The sequence below is a fragment of the Oculina patagonica genome, chromosome 3, assembly GCF_052425735.1.
Source record: "Oculina patagonica isolate OP01 chromosome 3, crgOcupat, whole genome shotgun sequence".
In the NCBI taxonomy this organism is placed as follows: Eukaryota; Metazoa; Cnidaria; class Anthozoa; order Scleractinia; family Oculinidae; genus Oculina; species Oculina patagonica.
In genome coordinates this window covers 24700145-24720022 of record NC_135760.1, presented here as the reverse complement: position 1 = coordinate 24720022, position 19878 = coordinate 24700145, and the positions used below count along the sequence as shown (strand labels likewise).

The 19878-nt window shown below is 37.3% G+C and overlaps 1 protein-coding gene across 3 annotated transcripts; it reads left to right on the top strand.

Moving 5' to 3' along the window:
• Positions 1-1842: 1842 nt before the first annotated feature.
• Positions 1843-19844, top strand: LOC144647186 (oxysterol-binding protein 1-like). 3 transcript variants are annotated; one of them, XM_078506946.1, is made up of 11 exons: positions 1843-2194; positions 2724-2954; positions 3088-3293; positions 11398-11627; positions 12690-13280; positions 14180-14308; positions 14883-15128; positions 16081-16302; positions 17037-17132; positions 17548-17741; positions 18743-19844. In XM_078506946.1, exons 1-11 carry the CDS (start codon positions 2100-2102, stop codon positions 19104-19106), a joined length of 2604 nt encoding a protein of 867 aa, XP_078363072.1. In that variant the 5' UTR covers positions 1843-2099; the 3' UTR covers positions 19107-19844. The 3 variants fall into 3 exon arrangements, with proteins under 3 accessions (XP_078363072.1, XP_078363073.1, XP_078363074.1); XM_078506947.1 differs by lacking the exon at positions 1843-2194 and adding an exon at positions 2591-2641; XM_078506948.1 differs by lacking the exons at positions 1843-2194; positions 2724-2954; positions 3088-3293 and adding an exon at positions 8522-8933.
• The last annotated feature ends 34 nt before the right edge of the window (positions 19845-19878 follow it).

The following is a 19878-nucleotide window of genomic DNA, read 5'->3' as shown; positions in this document are numbered from 1 at the left end:
TGACATTACTCTATCCTGGACGTCCTAGACTTTTAAGTGCCTGAAAATCATACCCTTCACAGCGGCGCATACCTATATATCTCATATATGGGGTACCCCCCCCCCCCCCTCTTGGGAGGATGTATATGAACAATTTGCGACAAAAAAAAGGAGAGAAGTGCCCTAACTAACTGCAATGGGAGGATTCTACGTAGATTTTTTGACATTGGAAGAACAGTGATCTGAACTGAGTATCGGCGGAAACTTAAACTCCCTTGAACTTTGGTCGAGTGGATGCGTTTATATTCTCTACCAAAGAAATTTTACAGGATCGATCAAAGGTCATTTTAGAATTGCAATTGAAGCCGCACAAAAAGATTACAACTTCTCCGGACATCCGATTTTTAACGTATTAAATGGCTGAATAAGCAAAAAAAAATTACTTAAGCGCTACATGGGTCGTGTAATGAGAGTCGTACTATAATTAAAAGAAATCAAATAGCCAATGTTTATTGCTCTTTAAATAAGTCAAAACGCAAAAGGAAACTCGTAGCTGAATCACGATTTTGTATCGGATTCGCTCGTATTTGCAACGTTTTAATTGCAACGCAAACCTCCCGAAGCCCCGCTTCCAGGGTCTTTTTTCAGAGTCTTGTCTTCTGTGTAACACTGGAACAGGCTGTTATGATTCCGTGCAACAAAGTACCTGGAAGAAATCCATAGCTCAAAATCTACTGATCACCCCACAGGATGAAAAAACCTCTCGTTAAGTGGGGCTAACCGACTAGCCTAAATTTCCGTTGTAAAATAATCATGATTCAAGTGATCCCTTCCGTTAACTGGGTTGGCAAGTCTGGGCAGAGGGGAGGTGGGATGGAAGGGTGACTAAATGTGGCATAAAATGTTTTATACTAAAATGTAATTCCGAGTTAATAAAAGACCCAGTAATACGGGCAACAGTTGCTCTCAACTTGTCTTTGCGCGTATTACCGCAATATGGGAGGTAATACGCGCAACAACACTTTACAAGTTGGAAGACAAGTTGAAAGAAAATGTTGCGCGTATTACTGGGCCAGAAAATAATTATTATACGGTTACTATAAAGTTTCGAAGAAAGTTACGGTACAGCAGTAGGTATAATTTGCTGAGGTATCTAAATATTCTAGATAAAAGAAAGCATTCTCAGGCTTTTGGCTGAATGTTTACCATGATTTACAGCCTTGGATGAATAAAAAAGTCAAGCATTGTTTAAATAGCTGGCATTCAAATGGTGGCTTCTGAACAAATAACTCTCGTTCATTCATTGTTGATAAGAAGCCATAAAGTCAAAAACATGCCATGGAAATCTGCTTGTTGAAATTTTAAGTTTTAATACATTTGCAGTCTAGTACTTACTAAAACCTGCTCTTCCAATACTTAATAGTTTCCGTCTTACTTTTAGTTTTAGGTAGAAAGCTTTTTAGACATTTTAGGGGTGCCTTTTTTTTACCCGTGACGTCATCACATTGGGAATGGGATAAACCCCACTTTCAATATCTGTAAAATTTTTGCTTAGGGGAATGTACCGCAAACAGTTGAAAATTTATAATCATACCTTTGAGTCTTCTTTTCCCAGCCTCTTAGTTTGTAATCGGTTTTGACATTTATATCCATAAGTCAGAGTTCTTTTGGTGCCACATCAAAATATGATTGCGCGTGACATAATGCGCTTCCGGTATGCGATCAAGCGCGTGACACAACAGCTCGTCACGTCATGCGTACTTACACAACACCCGATTGTTCTCAAGTTTCTGCAAGCACTCAACATAAGGTCACGGTGCGGTGAAAACAATTCTTGATACGCAATAAGCACTGTCTGGTTGAAGGTCAACTTAGCCGGTTGGATTATCGAGATTTTCTAAGATTAAGAAAGTTGGCGTTATATTACGTCTTCTTCAAAACACCCTCTCAGCCCGCCCAAGGTACAAAACCTTATGTTGTTGTTGTGGTAGAGCGTTACCGCAAATTCGCTAGTCACTTCCGGCGCCGGGCTTCGTGGTCTTTCGACCGTACAATCATGAGATCGACATGGCAAGCTGAGACGAGATCTTAGCTTCACAAAATGCTTCTCTTCATTTTACATGGGTATAATTTGTTCCTGTGGCAGTGAGCGGACTTGCCGGTCTGAAAGTGTCCTTGTGATTGATCATGGATCCATCGAATTTCGACATTCTGGGTAAGTGAAAAAAAAAAAAGCCATTAGATATCTGTGCCTTGAATTTCACACGCCGATGGTTTATGAATGGTTCTGGTCTGAAAGGCAAGAGAAGAAATGTTTTTCTCGGTATAAAAGTTTTATAAATACATAATTCAAAGAAATACGCTAATGGAGAGAGAGCTAAAATTAAGCCAAAAACAGCAATTTGGTAAGACGCGTTTTCTCGATTTCATAATCGAAAATCATTAAAATCCGAAGACTAGGCCTGAGGGTATTATGACATTTTATTGACTTCAAAAATCAGGGAAGTTTACCAAATTATTCGTGCGCCAGTTCCCTGGGGAAAAGAAACCCCCGCGGGTTGATTTCCGGTGTGCTCCTGTTTGTGGCCAGCGGCATCACAATTACGCAATATGGCGTGATGTTCGGTTCAAACGCGTACTGTGGTCATCTTGCAATCTGCTGGTAATTGTGCGTGGAAGATTGGTAAAGTTCGCGGAGATTTTAAAACTTGAAAATCTTACTTCATTTATTTTTTTTCCCAAAGATCTCCTGTTATCCGGGTACGGGTAGCCGTTCCATCGTGTCACGTGACCATGTCTCGCCCCGCTCGCGAAGATTTTGCTGTTGTGGAAATTCCGGCTGAAAATGTGAGTATGCCTGACGGTCAAGTTTGCCCTGACCATTTTAGAGGATGGCTGTTGAAGTGGACGAATTACATCAAAGGATATCAAAAGAGATGGTTTGTCCTTTCGAATGGACTTCTGTCTTACTACAGGTAATGAAGCTAAAACTATTTCAGACGTCTGCCATTGTCGAACTGTTTTCAAGATGGCGGACGATCATGTGAACATTTTGTTGTTTTTTGTTCAGGTGTATTTTTTCTCACGCATAATATTTTTGCATTTTAGAAGCCAAGCGGAGATGGCTCATACGTGTCGTGGCACAATAAACCTTGCCGGTGCTTTCATTGATTCAGAAGACTCGTGTAGTTTTGTGATTTCCAATGGAGGTACCCAAGTTTTCTACATGAGAGCAAGCTCGGAAGTCGAGCGGCAAAGATGGGTTACAGCTTTGGAACTTGCGAAAGCGAAGGCCATCAAAATGCTGGAATCAGGTTTGCTATTGTTATGTGTTTTCTTGATAAAGATTATTTAATTGCAGTATGTTTTCTGTGAGGTGCACTTGTGTAAAGTTAAAAATGAAAATTAAGCTAAAGTTATGAGCGAAGATTTCTTATATTATTTTAAAAAAATCCAAAATTGTTCAGACAACTTGAGAAATGTTAAATATGTTCCTATTTATTTTTTGCTGTATTTAAGTGTTAATTTGTGTTTTAACCACTCTATACCTAGTGGAGTTTATTTTGTAAAATATTCAAGTTCAATGTGGTTGTTTTAAATCTATTTTTGATGCCTTGCTTTTTGATGCGTATTATTTTTTTATCCAGCGGTGCAAAAATTAGGTCACATTATTAGACCCAACGTGCGAGATAAAAATGTTACAAAGTATTTTGCATGGCCTGTTGATTTTCAGTTGACACGTTTCACGTATATCATACCTGCAGTTAGTTATCTCATGTCTTAAAATATCTGCTTGTCACACGATGAAGGATATTCATAGATGTGACCTTTGATCTCAAATGGAAGTATTGTCTAGTAGTTTTTTGGACAAAAGACAACTTCAGGCAAATCCAGTTGCTGTAAATCTAAATTGTATATTTGTATGTTGTCCGACTAGATCATGCCAAAATATTAGGGAGCATCATAGAACCCAGGAAATGAGGCTTGGCCAAGGTTTAATCATCCCCCCTATCCCTTAGGTGAAAGGTGTATTAAACCCCTGGGGCTGATTTATTTTCTTGGTTTTAGGGGGAGGGGAAGCAAATCCAGTTGCTGTAAATCTAAATTGTATTGTATGTTGTCCGACTAGATCATGCCAAAATATCAAGGAGCATCATAGAATCCAGAAAATGAGGCTTGGCCAAGGTTTAATCATCCCCCCCCCCCATCCCCTAGGTAAAAGGTGTATTATAAAACCCCTGGGGCTGATTTATTTTCATAGTTTGAGGGGGAGGGGAGATAAATAAAGGGAACTCCGAAGGGTTTATTAGAAAGAGGGAAAAGAACGGGGTGGGGCTTAATTTAAAACTTTAAATTATGTGTGGTTCCAGAAAATATCCATATTCACCCCACTAAGGGTTACTCGAAATTTTGATGGCAAGGCAATCTCAAAGGCCAAAACTTTTTACAGAAGTATGAAGCTCATCAGAGAGTTCTAACTGGATATCAAACACTGTATGATTCATCGTCAAACTTCAAAGTTTGAAGGAGTGTCAGACATTATTTGGCATGAGCAATCATGAACATAAACTGGTGATAAAAAAATTGTATTCCACTACCAAAACAGATTAACCCAGGGCTGCAAAACCGAGCTAACCGCCGACCAGTTTGCTCAGTTGGTAGAGCGCTAGACTACCGTGCGGGAGGTGTCGGGTTTGGGTCCCAGACTGGACCAATACTCAGGGTCTTAAAATAACTGAGGAGAATATGCTGCCTTTGCAATGACATCTGCAAATGGTTAGTTATTCTAGTCTTCTCGGATAAGGACGATAAACGGTTGGCCCCATCTCACAAGCCTTGCACATGTAATAAATTCTGTAGGATGTTTAAGTTAAAGAACCCACACATTTTCGTAAAGAGTAGGGGACGTAGTACCCGTTGTAGTGGTCTATCTTAAAGGCACTGTTGATATATAGCTAAGAGTATAGATAAGCTAAAATACTAAAAAGTGAACAAATACTAACGTTTTTAAAACTTAAATTTTGCAAAGAAAGCAACAAGCGAAAGAAAACTGTTTCTTACAATGACCGGTAACTGAACCATAGCAATTTGTTGCAGCCAAAGTTTCTCCTAGGGTTACTTATTTAAATAATTGTTAAAGTATATGATTTGAAACTTTGAAAATGTTCATCCCAAAAGATATAAATAAGCGCCCTATCCCAAATTAGCGCCCATTTCAATCATCGCCACTCCTTTGAGGTGCCAAAACTAAATAAGCACCTTGGGCGCTAATTGGATTTTTGCGGTATTGTTAGGATTATTTCCTTTCCCTGTTTTTACGATGATATTTTTTAGGAGTATTTTACTGAATGACTGCATGGTTGGTCATGTCCATCATCTTAGACTTCTCGCTAAAACTCCGCTGACCAGCAGATCTCTTTAAAATAGTTCACAAGGCGGTCACATAGGGGCAGCATTATTAAGTGGTTCTTTTAATTATTGTAAAGGTGCACCAGAAGCAGCCAGAGCAAAGTCCCCCATTCACCAGTGTTGTAGAATTAATATGGACCGCTGAAAAGTCCACATCGAGGGCGAGTGATTATAATAATAAGATATATGTCTATCTTTCGAGCCAGAGACATGAAGTGCTGTATGTGAAGTTTCTGACAACTACATTGGGTTTGGTATAAAATGCAGTCAAGCTGCGTTCACATTAAAATCGAGCGTTGGCAAAATTGAGTGCGTGGCTGCTTGTTTCCAAGAAAAGAAAAAGCTTTTCAGATGAAAGTAGCACACTGTTACATATGTACCTGAATCAGTCTATATATATTTTTACAGCTTACGTTATTACTTAACAGCCTACAGAAATTATTGCAATGCATATTACGGAGCGATAAAAAACAAATTATTTTAGATGCTCTGGGTTGAGAAAAGAAGAAAAGTGAAAAAGAAAATAACTCTTTCCTCTGGGACTCAACTTACGACCTTTCAATCGGCACTCAGTTGCCTACTCGACTGATGCTAGGTAAGGTACTTGTCAGGTGAGACAACAAGATCTTAATGAGGTAGTGAACATCCGCCGTTATCTGTTAACATTTTCAAAAATGTTTAACCATGCTGCTCATAAATTTTCAAGGAATGAAAACTAAATGTTAAACTTAGCAGACAATGCCAGTACTTGGTTCAGGATAACTTTCTTTTCCCCATCTTCTATAAAATGAGTGTTTTGTAGACCTAACCAGAAATTTACTTCACAGGAAGTTCTGTTGCGTGTACGTGGACTGATTGACGTATTGATAGTGAGAGTTTCAAAAAAAAGTCCCAGATTTTGGAGAGGAGGCTTACACCAAAAAAAAGTCTTGTGCGGTGTCTTTGCGGTATTTTCCTTTCATCAATAGCAACTAAAACATTTTTGGATTTTTGAATGGGAAAGTTTATAGACCTAAGGAGAAACATAACTTCCAGAATTTGACTTGTTGGTCAGGTGATCCGAGTTTTCATAGAATGTAGCAGGAGATAGTGGAGTCGGAGATGATTCAGGTTCCACATCTAAAAGTACAGGCCTGAAATTAGCTGGGAATCCTACGAGTGAGGAGTCTCCGATCTCCGCCTGACACCCTGTGATCTATGCAAAGTGAAGTGAAATTCAAAATATACCTTGCATTTGGAATTGTTGATCAAAACCTCAGTGCATTGAAAGTAAGGTCAAGGTTAGATGAAGTCCATTCCAGTTGTAGGGATTGCAGGAGGGGATGGCTCATCGGCGCCAGTGCTTTATTATTTATTCTGCTTTCTTTAGCACCAAGTGGTTAGGAATATTGCAACCAGGGCTCAAACTTGAATCTCTTGATCCAGAGTCCAGCACACTTAACATTTTGCTACAGTGCCCTTATCCCTTCAACCCCACTCCCCCCCCCCCCCCCCCCGCTGCATGCATTTACAATGCAGACCTGTCAACTCTCAAAGTTTAACTTATCAACTCACAGTCTCCAAGGAATTAAAAATTTTAAAATTGCCAAGCAATGTTCAGAGAAGCAATTGAAAAATCTCCGTTGAAAATTGCTGAATTTGCCACATCTAATTTGAGGGAAACCTAGGTACAATTCCAGCCTCATTCCTGTAAAACATAGCAATGTGCTAGTTAAAATTTCTGGGAAATCCTTAGTTGTGACATGAGCTCAAAAATTAATGGCTGCCCTTTCGTAGAGTGTCAATGTGCAAATGCATGCAATAATGAACACAAGTAACGTAAATAAAACCTTGAAACAAGTACTGTCTTTTCATTAGAATGGTATTTTTTCCTTTGGAGAATTTCCATGTTTAAGGCTCCAATCTCTTGGTTTTTCTGGGCCTTTTTTCAAAATCTCCATATCTGTGGGACAGCAATTCAGTCTGACAATGGTACATTAAAATAAACAAACAAAACAATGAACAACTTTAAAATAAAAGACCACACATTTATCTGTAGCAGCCATTTATTTGAAAAAAAAAAACTTTGTTGTAACACAACAGTTGGGCAAGTGAAAATTCTGACTTTATCATTTACTTGAAGTTGGTTTTGTTTAGATTTATAGTGATTTACATTACAACAGTACTTGATTTACTGTAGTTTATCAATTCCAAATTACACAAAGTTGCATTGTGAAATGATAAAAGGACACCCCATTATATTCAAATAAAAATGACAGTGACTTGTGCCTGTATTTTTTTTTTTTTTTTTAAGTTTTGAATAAATTTAAAATGTTAAAATTTGCTTGTTGATGTGATGTTGCATGAATGCTCTTGACCCTCACATAAAAATGCTTTCCTGTTTTAGAAAAATTGGTGTATACAATATCCTTACTGAATTTTCAAATTGTCAGGAGTGGTTCTAAGTTAAACTGTAGTCAAATAAGTCCATTTATGGCATAATCTTTGGATAAGTGAAGATCCTGTATTGTTTGGTTTTTCACAACTTCAATTTCCAAAACCAACACTGTAACAGGATTCTCACGTTAAATGAAAATTAATTCAGAAATTTTGACATCAAAATGATGTAGGAAAGGTTAAGATTTTAACAGTTCTTGAGAGCACAAATTGTGCTCTCAAGAAGAAGAAGAATTGCCATGCTGTGTTGATTTCCCTTAACATTTTACATAACTTCTGTTTCTTATTGTCATGTTCTATTGTTAGAAAAACTACACTTTTTATTGATACAAAAGAGCTTTAGATGCTTAGCTAATAAGCTCAGAAAGTAATACATTCCCAGAATACCAACTTGTTTCTTAGCAACAAAGTTAACATCTAGCCGACACTGTATCCAATGAAATATCAGCAATTCACCAAGGTGATAAGTTGTGTGATGTATTCTTAACAGGTACCAGAAATTTTAAGCAAAAAACCAGTCTTTGGTGTTTCTGATATCAAATAAACTAGTTATTTAAATTTCTGAAAAAAATTCTTGGCACAGAAAGGAATAACCCAGGATACCGAGTGACACTTAATTCAAGGCAGGTATAATAATTATTAGCATATAGCTAGTTAGTTGTTATTTGCATAATCCCACAGCAGTGAATTTTATGGTCTACCCCTACATGTGGTTCGCTTATTCTTGGCTGGCTTCACAGTTGTGGTTTCTTAAGCCGGCAGGCTCCAAGATTGTATATAAACATGCAAGGTCGATTCATGTTGAACTGAATTTTGAAACAAGTGGTTTTTGTGAAGTGATCAGCGATTTCACATTGAAAACCCAAGCGAACTTCTTGTCTTTTTTGCCATGGTTGTTGGGTTCTTGTATGTGAAGTGACCATAGCCACTTGAAATGCAACAGCCATCTATAAATTCACAGTGGATAGCAGGAAAGTTTTGTCATAAGTTCTCAAGAAATGAACTCTTAGTTCAAGGTCAAGAATAGCTTGTAATAATTTCATCATCACTGCTTGCTGACTTTTGCTGTTTTGTTATCTGGTTGAAGATGGATTTGTCTGGGGCGCTAGGTGTGTTTTTCACATTGTTTTTCATTTTGGTTAGATAAATTATGAATAAGTAGTTCCTAAACTGATTGTTATGGTTGTCTGTTTTGTGTGGTAGCCATTTTGGAGTGGTTCATCTTTATTTATTGTGTTGATGTTGGGGTTCAGGTCTGCAGGTACCTGCAAAAAAACTAATTTTTCACCAACACAGAGTTTCTTTGTTGTTAACTAAAGTCTTTCGCTTACTAAGAATAGTTTAATAGAATCAAGGGATCTCTTTATTTTGCCAACTTTGACTACCATTTTTTTTCCTGTCCTCCAGGGTATCTTGGTTATTTTGCTAGACATGTAAATTTATGCAAATTTGCATCTTGTACATTTAACAAAAACAGGGCCACTTTCAATGGGTATTTGCAGATTTTCTGCTATCAAAATACAACATTTCAGTGTTCAGTTACATTTAATTTTGCCACATGAAAAACTGGATGCTGTTAGAAATGTTTCTGAAATGGAAAAAACCTAATCCATAACAATGGATGGTTGTGAATACAGAAAAGGATGACATTGTCAAAATATCTTCATTACTTGTGATGTTTTTGTGGAGATTTTCGAGGCAAAAGTCACGTAAGAGTAACTATTTGGTTAACAGCGATGGAGAGTCAATCACATCGGAACAAATTAAATCAAGGCAAACGCTTTGTGCAACTTGTCCATGGTCATGTAAGCACCGAATAGGTAAAATAATATTATTGATCCTGTACTGAACATAATGTTTTTAAAAAGTCTTGTAGAAACTGTGTTTGGCCTTTGTGCATTTATTTTTAGCACCATGTTTAGAGTGCAACAGGAAAATTTAGATTGTAGGCATTCTTAATATTCATGTAGATTACTGAGATACCCAGTTGCCTTTATAGTGTTATTGCACATTATTTGCTTAGATCTATTTGCATCCTACAAATTATATTCTACAGTCTATATTGTCTTATAGATTTATTTCCATGCATACATGTACCTTATCAGTTCACTAGAAAGATTTGGAGTTGTATCATTTGACAGTTGGGCCATTGTGATGTTTCCCCCTATTTGTTCCTTTGTTTTTGTTCAGTTAGTGCTTTGTTACTTTGTTTAATAGCAGCTTATGCTTAGAATTATTTGTTTAAATAGTTCATTCATCTTCTTTTGGCTTCCAAAACTACTTTTAAGTTGTTTTTAATTTCTTTACCATTTGCAACGGAGTAAGGAAAAACATTATCAGATATATATTGTTGCATATAATAGGCCCCACTGTCAAGTATCATATAACAGTCATGTTCAATAAAGTAATACTGGAGGGTGAGCCTAAGGCAAAATAATAAAGTATTGTTCAAAAATGAAAGTGGCAAGAAAATAAATTTTGAGAAAGATTCAATGACAATGTATATCTATATCCAAAAGCTTGTAATAGCTTTTTCTTTTTCTACAGATGCCAGGTATTTTTTTTACCTCCTGTAAACTCTTACATTGTGTACAGCTCTGACTTTTGCTGTACCTCCAAGCAGATATTAAATTTTTTTCAAGACTTTTTGCTAAGTATCTTATTTGTTTTCAATTCTTTTTCACTAACTGTTTAAATACTGAATACTGTTTGCAACTTCTGTTGCTTGCAGTAATAGAGCAGTCAGTATGATCTTGGTGTGCTAAGAATATTATTTTAATATTCTTTTATGCAAGTATGACCTCCATTCAAAATTAATTGTTTTGTTTACTAAGTGCAGCTGCATGTTAATAATGTGGTACTTAAACATCAATCTTTCAAATAATAATTATTATTCCACTCTTAGGTTGGCCAAGTTAGCCAAATTGAAAATTTGATTCTATTAGTCTTACATGAATAGTAAACATTCTTTTATGTACTTGTTTCTGTCCATCAAGGGGTATCATGTGTTAGATTCTACCGTACCATTATTCTGTTTCATCATTCATTTGATCGGTGGACAGGTTCATTTGTTCAAGACTCCTCTTCCAGAAATTCGTTGTTATTTTGGTAATCTTTAGTGAAGAGTGAGAGATGTGTGGTGACATTTTCTGTTCACATGCTCAGGACCGATAAGAATTTTATTTTGCATGTTTCATGTTCATTACAAGGCTTAATAAACATCATTGATCATTATTATAAAAAGAATGACTTATTTGGAATTGGCTGAAGATACAAAATGTTTCAGCAGCGGATAATTTTCCTAAATAGAATCCTTGAGCAGTAATTTATTTTTTAAGATAAAAATTATGGTCTAAATGTACCACTTCACCAATTTTGACCAGTGATGCAACAGAACTATTTTGGAAGATTTGGAGAAAGATTTTTCTTCTGTCATCTAGAAGGGTATTTTCCCTTTCCCATATGTGAGCAGAGATGGAATGCACCCAATTAAATTTTGTCTTTGTTTTTTGTTATGGACAATCTCTTCATCTCACACAAAAAATTCTTTTATTGTTTTCTTTTTTTTGGTAGATGAAGAAGAAGATTCTAACAACGACAAAGAAGAGAACACCAAACCACTAAATGCCAAGCTTGGTGATCTGCAAACTTGCAATGATCTTGTAGGCAAACATGGCTCAGCCTTGCAGCGTTCTATTGTCGAGCTTCAGGAGGTGGAAGATAATCCTACACTGTTTGCAAAACTCAAGTTTGTAAACGAGAAGGCCACTCTTTTTCGGATAACAGCTAATGCCATGATTAGTGTAAGTGAGACTAGGCAGCCTTAACTAGGTAAACTACAAACTTATTTCTTTCAATTGATAAGTTTTGAAATGGGGAGAAAGGGCATATTTGATATTAATATTTTTCCTTTTTATTTCGAATTGTGTCTCAGCTAAAACTTAATTTTAGTTCAGAGTTAAAAACTGTAGCATCTACTTATCAGTTCTTACAGATAGAGTTACATGTACCGGTAATCCCAACTTCCATACCTAAAATGGTTAACTGTCTCAAAGTATTATGGTCTCCCAGGACTGTAATTGTTATTACGGCTGTAACTTGCCTGAGCATTCAAGACATAATATCATTTTACTGGAAAATTCCAGTTGTGCTGCAACAAGTTGTGAATCATACAAATCCCAGACATTTGTATGGCTGGCATGACTGCTTTTACAAGGTCTTCCCTGATAGCCGTGCTTCTCAAGGCAGAAAACAGTTAAGCTTCAAGTCACAGTCTTGAGCTTTGCTACATTTTCATTTACAATGATGCGTTCTCAGGCTGTTGAAAAGTCCATAATCAAATTGCTGTTTAGTGCATAAAGTGTCACTTTATGCCACTACATCTGTATTTTCTTGCCTAAATATTGTTAAAGATTTTCAACCCGTCATGGTAGTGCTTATGCTGATGTATACCAGCCGCAGGAGTCTTAATCTAGATATTAAGTAAAATGTATACCATAAAATTCCCCCCCCCCCCCCCCCACCCTCTTAAAAGCCCCTCGGTTATAGGCCTACCAACCTGGAAACAAAAAAATACATTCAGTTATAAGCCCCCTCTGCTGGATGAAAGTACTGAGCAGGGCTAAATGTTGCTTTATTATGACTTTTTAACATAAAAACGTATTTTAATCGACACTGCCATCACTTGTTTGGAAACATTTTTTTATTCCGCTTATAAGCCCCTCCCCCCCCCCCCCCCCAATTATGAAGTTGTATAAGCCCAGGGCTTAAAACCAGAGTTTTACGGTATACATAATAGTGACCCCTTTGAACCCAGAGTTTTTTAAATTGTAATGGTAAAAATGGCTTTTTGTTTGTTTCGTCAGGCATGTGCAGAATTCTTAGAACTTGCTCAGACACAGGAAAAGAGATGGCAAAAATCGTTAACATATGAGCGGCAAAGAAGAGTGACTCTTGAAGAGACAGTAGAAGCTTTAGCTAAACAGCACAATACCCTTGAAAGAGCCTGTCAGAAAAACACAGGTGCTGCTAATCTAGTTGAACTTCCTGACGCAGAACTCGGCCGTGACAGTGATGATGAAGAAGAATTGGAAGAGGAAGATGAAGAAAATGCAGAATTTTTTGATGCAATAGCGGAGCACCCTGAAGGCTTCACTTTATCTGTTAGCAAAAGCCACGAGAGCTTGCAAAGCTCCAGTTCAGAGCAGAGTGTCGGTATGGATACCGAGGGTGCCAAACCTTTGTTGTCAAGGACATTATCAGATACAACTGGATTTGCTTCTGCAGAAAAGACGCAGGATGTAGCAGAAGACAATGTAGCCGCGGAAACGTCTGATGTAGCGGCATCTGTAAAAGACAAAGAAGGATCAGAACTTCCCAGTGATGATGGAACAAATGGTCCTAATAGCAAGATAGTCGCAGTGCCTTTTACTGTTGGAGGCTCCTTTGGGGTCACTGTTAGTATTAAGTTGGTCCTTGTGTTTCTTAAAAATATTTGTTTCTTATTAACAAGCTCAGCTGGCTTTTCTGGCCTGTGTACCTTCAAAATTACCCCGTCTTTGTTTTATAGTGAAATTTCGGCAGCACTTATAGCTTTATCCCTGCATGAGTTAGAAAGTTGGAAACTTAAGTTGTACTATTCATAACAAACTGTTCTTTCTGAGCTACACAGTTTTACTGAAGACATACCGTAAATATAAAGGTGTTAAAAATATGGGAATTTAGAATGTGCAGTAAACATGATTGTGTGCATGGGTAAAAAGAAAACGGCAGGGGTCACCCAGGTTTTAAGTCTTTAACTTGCAGGGTTTTACATCACATCACTCAAAAAATTCAGACCCAACTCTCTTGCTGGGGCACTAAAATAAACGGCATGCAGTGCATGCAGAGGCGATGACATTTAAATAAATATCTTTAATATTTTCATAAAATTTGTTAAAAAAATAACGTACAAAATAACATGACAACTTCTGCATTGAATAACTGTTCATCTAAATCGAAACAAAAGTTGTGTTATCTCCTTGTGTGACATCTCGATAGAGCTATGGGGACGAGAATGCAGATAAACGAGTCGCATGTGTTTAGTTACCAATCCTCAACCTCGAATACTCGTCACTGAGAAGAACCTGGGGACGAGGGTAATTCTCACACCAAACTAGGGCCACAGCATAGGGCGATTTGTCATCGCCTAAAAACGTGTTTTGAGACAATTTAAAAGGAATAAAATACCGTATTATTCCTTTAATTTTTCTCTTGCACACATACATAGTTGAAAGATTATAATCCTTTCTATTGAAAAAAAGTAACGTATTACTAAAGTAAATTAATTACCAGTATTATTTTTTGTTTTCTTTAGCAATCTACAGACAGGCTTGTGACAAAGCAATTCAGAAAGAAGATTCCAGATAAACCAGACATTAGCATAAACCTCTGGAGCATTCTGAAAAACTGTATAGGAAAAGAGTTATCTAAAATACCTATGCCTGTGAGTGTCTGCATTGTCGAGTTACCTTATCACGCTGCAATGATTACCATCCTAGAGATCAGTCATGCATATTATGATGGTTCTAATACTTATAGATTCTTGTCTGCTTTTTGACCATTCAAATTATACCTGCTTATGGTACTGTTTATATGCTGTACTAGGTAATGTTTGACCATTTAAATGAAAGCTGTTGAGCAAAACTTGTGTGTAATGCTTTCTTTTTTAAAAAAAATCAAGTATATACAGTTGATGCTAGTTGGGTTGTTAATTAACTGTATTTTATCTCTTATTAGTTCAGTCCAAAAAGTGCAGTTTATATGTACTACCTTTGGTGAATCTTTTTCAAATAAAGCCAAAGAACTTAAAACTAATACACAGTTTTAACACTCTTAAGTATTGTACCATCACCAGGACTCCATTACTTGATTTTGTTTACAGCAGAAAAAAACTAACTGTACATGCTCATCAAATTGTGAATGTGCATGAATATGGTATTTGTTTGCTGTTTTTGTATTTAGACAAAGAAACCTAGTGGCACTTTCACATGATTATTTAATATTATTATACTTCCCAGGTTAATTTCAATGAGCCGATCTCTATGCTTCAAAGACTAACTGAAGAGTTGGAGTACACAGACCTTTTAGACAAAGCAGCAGCTTGTGAATCGTCCACAGAACAAATGTGCTATGTTGCAGCATTTACAACTTCCTCCTACTCCACAACTGCCACAAGAACTGGAAAGCCGTTTAACCCCTTACTTGGTGAAACATTTGAATTCGACCGAACAGAAGATTTAGGATGGAGGTCACTTGCTGAGCAGGTAATTTGGTTTGTGAAGAATAGATGTATAAAGATCACCTGGAATTATTGTGTTTGCACAGCCTCATGAAAAATACCAGCGATCGTACACAAACCTCTTGAGATAATAATTACTGAAGTTCATTTTTTGAAACTGACAGTTTTATTAACAGAACTCTCCCAATGTTGTATTGGTGTACTCATATCATCTGTACGAAGAGACCCAGCATTTAAAAACAAAATTGATTGATGGGAGGGGGAAGGGTGGGACGAACAAGTGTAATATACATGTACACTGTGTTTTTGTACCACAGTAGAATCATGATTTCTCAAATCTCCAAGGGAAATGAAAATTGATTCAAGAAATTTGAGGTTAAACTCATTGCCAATAGGTGAGCTTGGGGAAGGTGCCCAAAAAAGTGCCAGGCATGATACATGCCTTGAGCAGGGCATGCGGGTATCCATGGCAACCCTAAGAGCAGCAACCATGCACAGTCACACTGATTAAATCAGTGGAAATCAGTGGAGATACTTACTAACCCACATACTCACCACTTTTACCAATGATTGGAGGGAGATGATGGGGCAAACTGCACAATGCAAGCAATTTTGGAAGCTCATAACAACTGCACACCCTCATACAGTTGAAACACCAACCATGCTGTATGCAGCTCTACAGTGCATGGCCCCAATGCTGTATGTAGCTTGGCAGTGCATTGGCTCAATTCTAATTTAGTAACATTAAAACTGCAGTATTTGAGGGAAGGAAGATGACTTTTGGTTCAAGATTTCGGTAGGTTTGAGAAAATCAGGGTTCCACGGTATTTCAACTGGAGTAGAATGATACTCCTTGTCTGTAGCCATCCAACCAGAGCACATCATTATCTAAAATTTTAAAACTCTGTCAGTGGAATGTTTCTGAGGCATGCATTAAAAGGCTTTAAAGGTAACAATGCCTGTCCAATAAATTCCAGGTGAGCCACCATCCCCCTGCGTCAGCCCTTCATGTTGAGCATAAGGATTGGATCTTCTGGCAGGAATTCACTTGTACCAGTAAATTCCGTGGCAAGTATCTCCAGGTTATTCCACACGGTGTGGCACATCTCAAGTTTAACAAGTCTGGTAATCATTACACATGGAGAAAAGTCACCACTACAGTCCATAATATCATTGTTGGAAAGCTTTGGATTGATCAGGTCAGATCAGAGATCTTTCTAAAATTAATTATTATAACAGTAGCTAAACACATTGCTTACCAATTACCAATACAACTGCAGGGCTTCAAAATCACACCAAATATTTGTTTCCTTGTGAAATTTCAGCTGGTGATTTCAGCTCTTTGAACCAGTAAAATTAGCCGGTACCCGGTTCTTAGCTACACCCCAGCTACTGCTCTTTCACTTTTAACAAAGCACTGATGAGTTACTGTGTTTGAAGTAATGAGACATGGGGAAAAACTTAGGTTTTTTCAGGCTCTCTCTCTCACACACTTGGTTTATTATAAAGAAAAGAAAGATCATTTTTTTTGACACTCTCAGTAAGTTGAACAGAGGCTGCCAGCATGCAGAGTATACACCCTAACTACCGCACCAACCACAGGCTGGATGCCAGGAACTAGAAGTTCTATGTTTAAATAATGAGGCCTTCCAAGGGGGGTAGCCGTGCCACATGTTTCTGAGAACTGATGTAGCCTAGCCAACAGCTGTAAAATTCTTTGTTGCTGTGTTGCCAGTATTCAAGGTCATGTCGCTTGTTGCTTTTACCCCTTGGAAGGTCTCCATAATTATAATGCAGTAAAATAAAGTCTTATCTTTGCCCTTTGCCTACAAATAAAAAATTTATCCCGCTATGCCAATTAACTTCAATGTAAGATTTGTCGTGGAGGAATCATTAGACACTCTAATAATGTTTGTTTATTTTTTTACAACAGTCAGGTGAGATGGACATTGAAAATCACACCACAAAAGATGTTTGCCACCTGAAATATGATGCTTACAACTATTTTGGAAGAGACACGCCTAGAAAGGTAGAATAATCTTGTATGTACCAACTTGAGTACCCCTTGAAGCTCTGTTATTTCTTCTAGCAAAAAGGGTTAACTGTACTCTTGTACCACTGCAGTTTATCCAGGATTTTGTGGTGTAAAGCACTGAAAAGTCCCATTTTAATGATGGAAAAAATGGCACGTTTTGGATAAGTGCAAATTCCTCATTAATTCCAACGAAGGGGTTTGGTTTCTCTTTTTATTCCATCCAAGATTGTGGTCCTAGGTGGAGAGAGGTATTTGTGAGAGTATCATGTCTTGCCCAGGAAAACAACACCATGACTCCAGCCAACATTCAAGACCTGACCACTCAAAATAAAATCCAATGTACAAAATGGCATTTGCATTGATCTGAATTGACAAAGCACAGTGTTAATGAAGTCTGTTTCTCTTGAAGGTGACAGGAGTAGTCACAGATTCTTCCAAGGTTGTCAGATATGTGATCTCAGGAACCTGGGACAACAAGCTGGATGGAGCTAAAGTAGTGTACCACAGGTCACCTTCCCACATAAAGCAGCCCCCATCCACTCCTCACAAGAGCCAGGCACAGACTCTACCCCCAGTCACCCTATGGAAGAAACATCCAGCCCTGTAAGTTTGGTTACATTTACTAGGCCATTACCGAGTTATCACTTATGTCTGTTTCATATGAAAGTGAGTTTCACCTACAGGTCCATTTTCATGCAAATTAAACTGATTTTCATTTGAATGGTTTTGCACGTTGACTCATTTTGAGTCAAAGGCAAAGGCTAACTAAGAAGTATTGATACACTGTAAGCCACATTCACAGTAAATATAGTATACCTGTCTTTATAGAGAGACTTTTATTTAGTCAGAGTAGGCAATAGTTCAATTTCTTAAACGTGTTTACATCCTTAGTTCAGAACATGTAATAATTAATTTTTGAGGTAACAATATTATTGTACAATTTGTACAATTAAAAAATATTGTTACCTCCCAAATGAATTATGGATGAGGCGAGTGCTTCATCTTGCCTCTTGCTAGCTATGGCCCTGTATCAAGGGTACAGTAAACACCCGCGTGTAAGAACCTAGTGGTTTAAGAACCTGCTGGCAGAAATTTGCCATTTTAATACCCCAAAATATAAGAACCTGTTTAGCCAAGCAAATTTCAGCAGGTTCTTATATGTGGGTTATAGAAAATTTTTATGAACATTTTTAACAGAACATCCCAAACTGTATTTACAAATAAAGAAAAGACAGATTCACATAGACTGTAATTGTCTTCTTTGGACCTTGCATGAGGCTTGAAGCAATACAGTTATGAATAATTGCTGCATAATGAAGGAGCAAACCCATTTTTTTTCTTCTCGTACAATCAAAAACTATGGCTCCTCTTTAGAAATTAAGAACCTTATTAAGAACCTACTTAGCCTAAATTACCAATAACTACCCCCAAATACAATAACCTATCTTGCCAAACTTAGAAAATTGTAGGTTCTTACACGCGGGTGTTTACTGTAGTAATTAGTAAGAAGACTACCTAGAGAGGAATCAAGAGAGATGTGAGTTAGTGGGTGGTTTGAATTATTGGTATTCAACTGTACTTATACAATAATTGTTTACTCTCAGGCCTGGTTGCGAGAAGATGTATTACTTCACAGAATTTGCCCTCGCCCTTAATCAGTCAGATGAAAGTGCGGCCCCAACTGACTCACGCAGAAGACCAGACCAGCGTCTCATGGAAAACTGTAAATGGGATGAAGCTAATCAAGAAAAACAGAAACTGGAGGAAATGCAGAGAACAAGGAGGCGAAAACGTGAGGCAGAATTCTTGGAAGCTCAAACAGAGGGTATAGTTTGTGAAGGGTACAAGCCTGCTTGGTTTGAAAATGTTGTGGATGAATTGACGGATACTACTTTACATGTGTACAAAGGCGGCTACTGGGAAGCTAAGGAAAGAAAAGACTGGAGTCTATGTCCAGAGATTTATTAAGATCATCCAGATAGAATTTTAAAGCTCAGTCACTGATTTTCATGACAATTTTCAAGATTCGGCATCACTGCAGGTGATTGCATCTCTCAAACTTCTGATCATCGTGGAAGGTTACAGATGACCTGTACAGCAAAAACACTCTGTCAAAAAAGTACCTTGCAAGGACTGTGGAATCACTTGGGGATATTATTTGATTTTCTAGACACAAAACTGTAGTACGTCTACATGTTTACTTCTTGGTCAATATCAAACTGGGGGCATTAAGATGGACAGAAATAATATTTATGTTCAAGATTTCCAAACTGCTAAACAAGCAGTGTTTACCTAGAGACACTGAAGCGAACATTTACACTCAGCCAATGAAATAAGCATCAAGACGGTTTGGCAGTGTCATTGTTCATATAGATTTGTTGATCTGCCACGCATTTCCTGGCAACAACAGAGGTAGAAATTGTTTAAATTGAAAAAAAGTATGTCAAAGAAGGAAAAAGTACCCTCCCACAGGACAAAGTTTTATCACTGTGATTAACTTAATGAGAAATTTTATGAAAATTTTGAGATGTTTTCATCTGACAGAAGGATTATTTAACAATGTGCATCCTGTCATGATCAGAGATTAAAACCTCAACTGGATTAAAAATTAACACAATTTATAATAGATTTTGTTATTATGAATTCATGGTATTAAATTAATGCTGAAAAATAAATAAAAAGTCAGTTGTTGTTTTCCCATTTTAATTTGTCTTATGTGTTGTTTTCGTACAGAATGTAT